Source organism: Cynoglossus semilaevis, chromosome 4 (assembly GCF_000523025.1).
Source record: "Cynoglossus semilaevis isolate Cse_v1.0 chromosome 4, Cse_v1.0, whole genome shotgun sequence".
In the NCBI taxonomy this organism is placed as follows: Eukaryota; Metazoa; Chordata; class Actinopteri; order Pleuronectiformes; family Cynoglossidae; genus Cynoglossus; species Cynoglossus semilaevis.
This window is the reverse complement of record NC_024310.1, coordinates 1,535,466-1,545,340: the sequence shown is the minus strand read 5'-3', so window position 1 is coordinate 1,545,340 and position 9,875 is coordinate 1,535,466. Positions and strand designations below refer to the sequence as shown.

Genomic DNA, 9,875 nt, shown 5'->3' with positions numbered 1-9,875 from the left:
CCCCCCACCACCACCACCACGCCCCCTATGCTTTAAATGAGACACTATAGGCCTTATACAGTATATACTATTTAACTAGTCAGAGAATATACAGTATTTAGTACCATAAAAGGACTGGAGCGGCTTCGACATCACCACTGGTTGAAGAACCCCATCAATGCTACATCCTGCTACCTGAAACCCCCCCCCCCCCCCGGTGATTGACAAAGACTAGGTGAGCCGACTCCTCCTCTGGACCACAGTGGTTTCTGCAACAGCACAGCAAATCCAGCAGGTGATGTTCACGCCACACGCTACGATCCACGTGGGAAGAAAAGAGGTTCAGAGCTACTGGTTTATACGGAGAGATGTTGGAGACGAGACTGGGACCAGAGACTGGGACTAGAGACTGGGACCAGAGACCTGGGACTAGAGACCCGGCCTCAGAGACCTGGGACTAGAGACCTGGGACTAGAGACCCGGCCTCAGAGACCCAACCACAGGTACGATGACTTATGGGTTAAATCTCTGGCAGACTTTTCTCCTGCGTTCTTGAACGCCTCATCTTATATTTCTATATAAAAGCTCTTCTCTGTCCTCGGCCCCCTGGTGGTTCCCTGTGTCTCCTACAGTCCGACCAAGGTTCAAACTCCTGCCTTCAGCCGTGAGACACAATCAGTTTCAGCTTCACTCCTGTTTATCATCCTGTGTTTCACTGTTGGCAAGCAAGTCATATTTTTCCCATTTATAGATGCATTCATAAAGTTTTTTTTGAGGGGGGGGAGTGGGGGGGGGCTTATAGTATTGATTCTTTAAATTACATCCTTTAAACTCGTTGCTTTTCCATGTCTATGGAAGAAGTCTTTGGGATGGGGGGGTGAGGGGCTTGGGCCGGGACGGGGGTCTGACTGACGCAGGTGAGCGGCCCCCGGTCCTACACAGTCTGAAAGGCCTTGGTCTGGGCAGGGACCATGAGGGTGGGGGGTGTGGGCCCTGTCGTGTTTCTAGAGTTGAACTTGGGAGTAGAAGGGGGCTCGGGGGTTTTGGGGGGCACCACTGCATTATAGGCTGGAGGCGACTGCGGGAAGCCCGGAGGCTGTCCGTTTTCCTTGAGCGCCGCCACGGTCGGCTGGCGGGGGCGCTGAGCGCGCTGGGTGCTGTTGTGGACCATCGACTGAGTGGAGGAGGCTCCGGAGCGGGAGCTGCCGGAGCGGGACGAGGACAGGGAGTTGGGCTTCACTAGCTTAGCCTTGGGAGCTTCTGCGTCCTCCCTGTGGTGACACACACACACACACAGACAAAGAGAAAAATGATGGTTCATTTATTTTGAGCTTTGACTAAAAATAGAGAACACTCTCCCTGGAAAACACACACACACACACAGATGCACAGTGATTATATGGGTGCCTCATGTAATTCATGAGCTGCTGCTCAGCCGCTGAGTTTTGTGAAATACACATTTTTATGGAATAATGAAATCTGCTGAATTCACTGCTTCTCCACACTGAGTTGTAGAAGGAGGAGGAGGAAAAAAAAAGTATTTTTCCGCAGGAAAAAAAAACAAACCCTTTTCATAGGCCAAGGGTTTTTATTTTTTTATTTCCTGATAAAATAATATTTAAAGTGTGGCCTGAACTCAACACAAAGTAAAAGTAAAAGTACTGTGACATCGAACATCAATACTGAGGTATTTGTTCTACAGCGAGCGTCACTAAGACGGCGTGGAAAGTGCAGCTGTTGTAAAATCCCCGTCACCAGGGGGCAGGATGTGGGGGGGTGGGGTGTGGGGGGGCTGAGTCAGCAGGGTTTCTCCCACTGATGTGAGGACTGTAGGACTCCTGTGTAAGGCAGACATAAAACCCTGTCATCTGTACCAGCGTCTACAACCGTCCTCTGCAGGAACACCGAGAAAAACACTCATCTGTTTCAAACGCCGGGGGCAAAGAGAGACGAGAGGAGTCGAACGACGGCGGAGGACAGAACTGAACCGCCCCGAAATACTACACGGAGTAAATACTACGTCTGTCTGTGGGTCCAGATCAGACCCAGTCCCTGAGCTCCTGCTGCTCCAGGTCCACGAGTCGAGGAACTTTTATCAAGAGTAAACTTTATTTCACCCTTAGTGAACTACACCAGGGGTTCTCAACCATCGGTCTCCTCACCAGATTTGGGCCATGGATCAGTCTGAACTAGGCCACAGAGGATCCAGAAACCACATACTACCTCAATGTTTTTTCAACCTTGGGGTCGCAACCCCATGTAGGGACGATTGGAATTAAATTGGGGTCGCCTGAAACATCGAGTGATGGATAAAAAAAAAAGATTTCAGGGAAAATAAAATAAAATTTTAAGAACCAAGTCCACAAAGCTTCTTCTAAAAATCTAAAGGTTCTTCTTCTGATTAAAGTAGGAACAACAGAACCGTACGTTTGACTTTCAGGATTATCTGTAAATAAAGAGGAGTTGGTGGAAACATCACACCTGATCTCATTGGGAGTCTCGTCCTCCTCGTACTTCTTCTTCACCTTATTCTGGAAAACCAGCCAGATGATTAACGTGAGGACGCTGAGGAATCCGACCACCACCAAACCTGCCCAAACGCCCACATTCACCCCACCTGTAGGCAGACAAGACATAATGAGTGATGATGTCACTGCAACACATTCTTCATCACCTCCGGTTCTCGCCCTGAGGTGAACAATCATCAAACACCTCCCAACACCAGACTGAAGGTGTCACTGCTGTGACATTTTCTCTACGTCAGTGAAACGTGTCGGCTGTGGCCGAGGTGGTGACCAGAGGGGGGAGGCAGAGAGCAGGATTATAAAACAATAACCATCAGTCCTGGAGGCAGTGTGGGGTGAGGAGACTGACCCCCCCCTCTCTCCCCCACAGTCTCTAAACTTACAATCAGGGAAGTCCGATGTTATCGACAGACGGATATTAGCATAATTATATACTAGCTTTAAGAATAAGTATCAGAAAACCTGAATAACACAATGCCTGGATTTATTCCCTTAATGATGTGTAACCGAAAAATATTTTTGGGGAAAAACGACTGTACATGAAAGTGAAGGCCACTAGATGGCGGCATTGCAACTCATTTTATTAAGTACATTGATACGTTTGTCGGACTGCATTATTTTCCTACTTCGTTCTTTTCCGGAGTAGCGCGATAAAATACTTGAGTTAAAATGTAGTAATAAAAATCTATTCCTAAAACTACTCCGTTACAGTAACATGAGTAAATGTAATTCGTTACTTTCCACCTCTGTCCATCGTGACCTCCACTGTGCAGTTTTCCTCTCCGACGTCATTGGTCGCCGTGCACTTGTAGACGCCTGTGCTGTCCATGGTCAGATTCCTGAGCGTCACGATCCCCGGGTTCTTCAGGTCTGAGGAGGAGGAAAAACACGTGGTCACCGGACGGACGTGGGGTCAAAGTCGTCCTTCATCTACGAGTGTGTGTGTGTGTGTGTGTGTGTGTAAGAAACCCCAAGGCCTCATGGGACATTTAGTCCTCTCCACAAGTGACAACCATGTGACGTAACCTTTCACAGGACTTCTAAATAATGGCTGCTGACACCGTGTGTTATCGTCCAATGAAAACTAATTAGAGCGAACAGGTGTCGTGAGGTGGCGGTCGTTAATCTGAAGGTTTTTGTCTGGGCAGATGCCAGTGGAAAACTGAAGGGAAACATTCAGACGGAGAGGTTGGCGCCTCCTTTCTGCTTATTATGGTCTGGAGGGCACACATTAAGCAGAGCTGTTTTTACACAGCTGCCAGTTCATTATAGACTATTGCATTTGGGTTTTTATTGTTTTTGTCTGGATCCTTCTATTTAAAGGTACAGTACGCTGAAATGTCCCATTTTCCCAGTGCAGTGATTCCCCGTCACTGCATCACTGCAGAGCTTTTGTTTACGTGTTTGGTCGAACAATTTAAACACAGAACTCTTCTTTGTATGTGTCTTTCTTCAATTCCCTTGAGTACGTCAGCGTTGTGTTCAACTAAACAGGCCATGGCTTCACACTTGAGTTTTGAAGGAGGAAAAAAGTTCCTTCTTTGCTTAAAAATCATTTTCATGAATATAACATTAATATTAAAACAATATATAGAAACAGCAACAGAGGGAGAGAGAGGGAGGAGAGAGAGAGAGAGATATGCAGGGTGCTGAACAAAAATATTTGTGAGCTCAGCAAAACGCTGTCCTAAAAATAATGAGGCCTGTAGAAAATAAATAAATAAATAATTCAGCGAATCATTGAATCAGCGAATCACTGTGGGCTCAATTAGCGTTTCTTACCAATCAGGGCCAGGTTTGGCAGTTTGCCCAGACTCTTGCCTTTGTCCAGAACCCGCTCCCACTTGTAGCTGATGGGCTCCGAACCCTCGCTGGACTCACAGCTCAGCTTCACATCGCTGCCCTCTAGGGGCTTCCTGTCCTTCCAGCAGGTGGGTTTGGAAGGTTTAACTGAAGTGAGTCAAACACAGGAAGAATAATGGTCAATTATTCAATTCATTTTAATAATTGTAATTTTTCAAAATTTTACAGTGAATCATGTCCAAAGTCTAAGTCTGTATTATGAAATACATGGTTCCTTGAATATTTTTTTAAAGTAAAGCGTTTTTCTTAATTCTTAAAAAATAAAAATTCACCACTGCACTTCATGAACAGTGTACTTTAAAAACAAAATTCTTAAAAAATAAAAATACACCACTTCATCACTTCATGAACAGTGTAGTGTAGTACTGTTTGATTTAGTGTACACAGCTGAGTACTGTAGTACCGTTTGATTTAGTGTACACAGCTGAGTACTTCCAGTGTCGTACAGTTCTAAAACCACAACATTTCCATGGCGACTGGATCAATGTGACACCACAGCCGGCCGTATGTGCTGCTGGTGATGTGTTCGTCACAGGTCAAAGGTCAAAGGTCCTGCTCATAGTCCAGTAGCTGGAGGCAGAGCGCCACATAACTGGAGCCCGCTCAGCTGCTCTGTTTAGATCCTGGCCCAGAGGCGGCGTTTCCTCTCTCCTCTCCGCGGTGTCACACGCTGCCGGGTGATTGGTCGGCTGGATTTAGTCTGTTGGGTTCTGTGCGGGTTTTTTTTTTTTTTTTTGTGAGTGTGCTGTCTGTGAGCGATGTTGATTCTTTAAAGTTTTGATGCCGCTGCGTTTCAGCAGAGGAGAGAAAACGAACACCTCCCGAGAAATGCTGAGACGTTGTGACTAATGTTGGAGCACATAAAGCCAGACGGCTTAGACTCCCTCCATTTGTTGGTCTAATCCTCCCGTCCTGCAGCACTCCAGCTCTCAGGAGCAGACTTTTCAGCAGCCGCGCTCACACTCTCCACAGGAAATAAACTGAGAAGAGCTGAGCCGTCAGCACTGATGCTGCTCATTCTGGGTCAAGACCCAAAACAGAGCAGGTCTGTTGGCGCCGACGTGTCTGGACACAGATGTGAATCTAAAGACGTTCACTGGTCACTGGCGTTTTTTAGCGTGGCGTGTCACAGAAGACGACCTCTTTCTCTCCGAGTCCAAACACTCCACCACAAAGCTGAAGGCAGTTCATAAAAGCGAAGGCACGAAGACAGTAAAACGTTGTGACGCGAGGGAGAGGAGAGCGAGAGCGAGAGGATTAACTGACTGTTCCATTAGAAAACCAATAAGTGCGGGTTAAACTAATCTCCCATGATGTTTTAATAAATCTCCTTCTTTGTGACATTGAGAACGATCGGGCTCCTCTCACCGGACTTCCTGACTGGCTGGGGTTTGTGGGATATTTCATCGCTCTCTGCCGTCTGTCCTCGTTGAAGTTGTTGAAGTATTTGAGAAACGTCCAAATGAACTTAAACAAAAACCATCAAAAGAACCAGGGACGCTGTTGTGGCTTCTTCTTGATCATCAGTTACGTCGATGACACTGTAATTCTTTAATGTCATTTTCAATGAGAACCAACTCCAAACTTGGAGGAAGAAACTGTTTCCTGTTTCCTTGTCGAGATTTGTCAAGAACAAATGTCTCTAACCCTAATCAATCAGTTTCTGCGCTCCTCCAGGACCAGGCGCCTGGTCCATGGTCCATGGTCCATGGTCTGTGGGTGCACCTCATCACCAAAACAATCCAAGCGAACCCAAACAGCACGAGCAAAATCAAACGACACCGTCTGAATCCAATTGAATCATTAGATCAGTCGGCATGACGGAGGAACTGTGCCAGGCTAACGAGCCACTGATTAGCTCTGTGTCAGTGTGTGTGTGTGTGTGTGTGTGTGGCAGTGGGTCACACTCACCCAGGACTATGAGGTTGACCTGGCTCCAGTGGTACGTCCCTCCTGACTTGACTTTGCAGTAGTATTCTCCAGAGTCGGACAGCAGCAGGTCGCTGATCAGCAGCGAGGCGTCTCCGTTGAGGTAATCGGCAGCGAAGGAGAGACGCTCGCTGCCTGTCGCCTCGTTGGTGTAGACTTGACCTCCGAAGAACGTAATGATCTACAATCACAGACCAATCACAGACAAGGACATACGTTCATTACAGTTTCCGTCCATCCATTAAATTCCGATCATTTTTTCCCAGTTGCCGTGTACTTCATCTTGAAGTAACGTGATCTCTTCTAACACTGTATGTCTAACCTCAACAACCACTTAAACAACAAAACCCAAATCGTTTTGGTGAGAAAGAGAAAACCAGGACATGAATCTGTATCACCAGGAATCTGGTTGGAATTCATTAACGCTGGGGAAACCATATTAGCCAGTTTCCAGGCAGACTTCATTTAGATGATTGTCTGTTATCTCCACGCCACAAGTGGAGTCGTCAAACTGACAGAAAGTAATGACTCTGGGACGGAGATAAAAGACTTAAACACCCACAGTGGCCCTGACGGAATCCACAGCAACGCTTAACATTTCACGGTACCTCCAAAAACTATGAGCAGAATCTTTGGTTTTGTTGTTGTTGTTGTTGTTGTTGTTGTCCTCGAGCAACGAGCAGACAGATTGTGATCTTAATAACGAGGTGTTTTGAAGAAGATGTTAATTTGATATTACACCTGTAAACACCAGCAACAAAGGTTTCCTGAACCTCCACTGTACGTAGGTGGTGTGTACTGATGCAGTACCACAGTTTATACAAACACACAACAACAACAACAACAACAACAACAACAACAACAACAACAACAACAACAACAACAACAACAACAACAACAACAACAACAACAACAACAACAACAACAACAACAACAACAACAACAACAACAACAACAACAACAACAACGGACGGACCAAGAACCAAGATACATTCAAGGTCTGATATTTGTCATACTTTCAGGATTGAAAATCGAACCCCTAAAAACTCAACCTTTCTCTGTTACACTGAGAGAAAAAATATAATATATAATAGTTCACATTATTTTGGTTTGTTAAATTAAGATGAAGAAGTTTTACATCTGGTGTAGATCATTACTGGCCACGAAATAAACAAAAAAAAAACATTTGTTCCATTATATATATATATATATATGTAACTATAAAGAAGTTATAAAGACATTTGACATTTTCCTGTACATCACACAAAGCGTGAAGTTTGGAAAATAACTTCAATTTAAAGGGTCATTTCAACAAAATCCCAGCATAAAAGTGACTCCTGGTGGTGATGTGGTGGTAATGAAGGTAACGGACTTCATTAACCTGTAACCTCAGTTAGCTCGTCTGTAACATTCACCACCAGAGCTGCCGTGTTGACATGACGCTCTGGCTCCGACACCGCGCCTCAGCAGAACAAAAGAATGATTTATTCATTCCACTGGAGGCGCCGTCTCTCCTCTAATCACATTTTCAGACGTTTGATTTTAATTAATGGCGTCTTCAATGTTATCTTCCTGTTAAATATTTATCGCAGAGTGAACCCCCCCCGAATCATCAAAGCGTGCCTCTAATAACACATGAATAAATATATTCTGGAAATAGAACGTCCTCTGAAGGGAAGCTTCTTGGATGATTCCTCAGTCCAGGAACTGCTGTAAAACTGTTTCTTCTTCTTGGCCTCGTCAGGAATCGCCATAGCATATCTCACATCATCTCTATCCTCCATCACTGATTCAGACATGCCCCCCACTGCCCCCCTCCCCCACAGTTGTAGAACTTTCCGTGATGACGCTGTTCCTTTGCAGAAACAGCACCAAACCTGAGCCGCTGCAGCGTCGAGTTAATGTGCAACTATCACAGCTCCCGCTGGAAATCAATCAGTGTGACCCAGATGTAGAGGAGAGAGAGAAGACGCACGGTGGGGGTGAAGTCAGGGGAGGACAAGACAAATATGAGGCTTGGGTTAAAAATACAGCAGAACTAAACACAGGTTACTATTTTAGGACAGAAACTTCTTTAAAAAGATTTTTTCTGAACTGTTGTTTGTCACAACCGCGGGTTTGAAGCTCATTCCCTGAACTGAAGACGGAGGTTTTCACTGTTTCCATTAAAAGACTGGATATAAACTCTAACCTGTGTTTTTGTTTTACGATGAATTAAATAAAAAAATCATTCATTTACAGAGAAGAGGTTTTGGCAAAAAAAGAAATGTCAGATTTATGATGTAATCCACAGCAATCAACGAGGCCAAGAAAGAAGAAAATGTTATTTTAAAATATGTTGTTGTTGGTTATACAAATATATGAATTTGAGGTTCCAGATCCTATTTATAAGAAAATAACAGTTAGAGCACAAATTCATTTGACTATGAAATATTTGTATAATTATCCAAAAATAATAATTGTAATAATCTTCGTTTCATCATTCATCATTTTTGGTTGACAAAACCCTGCTCCACGTCTTATTATAATAATAATTAATATTTCATCTTCTTTTCATCCTTTGGTTGACAAAACCCTGCTCCACGTCACTGACTGTAATCAGGAATTGAACCTCAGTTTTACACAGACTTCTTAATGGACTCCAACCGTCCCCATGTCATTTCCTGTTCACGCAGCACATAAAGAAAACGATCAAAAGAGTGAAGAAAGAAACCCGGTCTCACCACTTTCTGTTTGGAGTCTGGCTTCTGCAGCAGCCACTCGATGTCCAGGGAGTTGGACGACGGAAACTGGAAGTGGCACGGTAAGGTGGCATTGTCCCCGAAAACCTTCTTCATCTCCGTCTGGGCGCCCACTGATAACAGGCTGGATAAAACTGTGGAGAGGGAGGAAGAGGAGGAGGAGGAGGAGGGTTATTAGATGGAGGGAAAACTTCAGGCCAGAGGCGAAAAAAGTAGAGGCAGGAGAGGAAACTAAGATTGAAGTCGGAGCGAGAGACATGACCCAGAATCCCAAATGTTTTTTTGACAGATGCTGAGATATGTCATATCCAGACGCTGAAAAGAAACAGGGCAGGGAATATTAGAGGAAATTGAATTTGGTGGAAGAGGTCAGAAAGAGAGAGAGAGGGAGAGAGAGAGAGAGAGGGAGAGGGAGAGGGAGGGAGAGATAAAAGTAGATTGGAGATATTCCCATTAACCCTACGTTTGAAAATCAGATCATTAATCAAAGCCAGGATTGGTTCGAGGAATTTGACTAAAACTTTAAAAAATATTTTATATTTAAAAGAGAGTTGTATTTATCATATTTATGAAACTGAAAAAAAAAAAAGCAAAACCAGAGAAGTATGACTGGAGGCCGTTGGAAATGAGTCAAACTGCTCCATAATTACCAAAACAAACACTTCACACACACACACACACACACACACACACGTTTAATAAAGAGCAGAAGTGCTAATAATTAATTGTGCACAAAAATGTCTTTGAGCGCTGGCCAGACAGTCAGAGCCTCTGCACAAGCGAGGGGGGGGGCTGGGGGGGGGGGGGGACGGGGGGGTATTTAATGGGGGGGTGGGGG

General features: G+C 44.8%; 1 protein-coding gene across 1 annotated transcript in view; it reads right to left on the bottom strand.

The window, feature by feature from the left end:
- Nucleotides 1-744: 744 nt before the first annotated feature.
- Nucleotides 745-9,875, bottom strand: part of clmpb (CXADR like membrane protein b) — a 51,934-nt gene continuing 42,803 nt past the window's right edge. Inside the window, exons 2-7 of the mRNA XM_008308501.3 lie at nt 9,020-9,171; nt 6,279-6,477; nt 4,287-4,454; nt 3,249-3,374; nt 2,461-2,596; nt 745-1,250 (exon numbers count right to left, since the gene is read on the bottom strand). Of these exons, the coding sequence (XP_008306723.1) occupies nt 914-1,250; nt 2,461-2,596; nt 3,249-3,374; nt 4,287-4,454; nt 6,279-6,477; nt 9,020-9,171 (1,118 nt within the window). The 3' untranslated portion in view covers nt 745-913. The remainder of the gene's footprint in view (nt 1,251-2,460; nt 2,597-3,248; nt 3,375-4,286; nt 4,455-6,278; nt 6,478-9,019; nt 9,172-9,875) is intronic.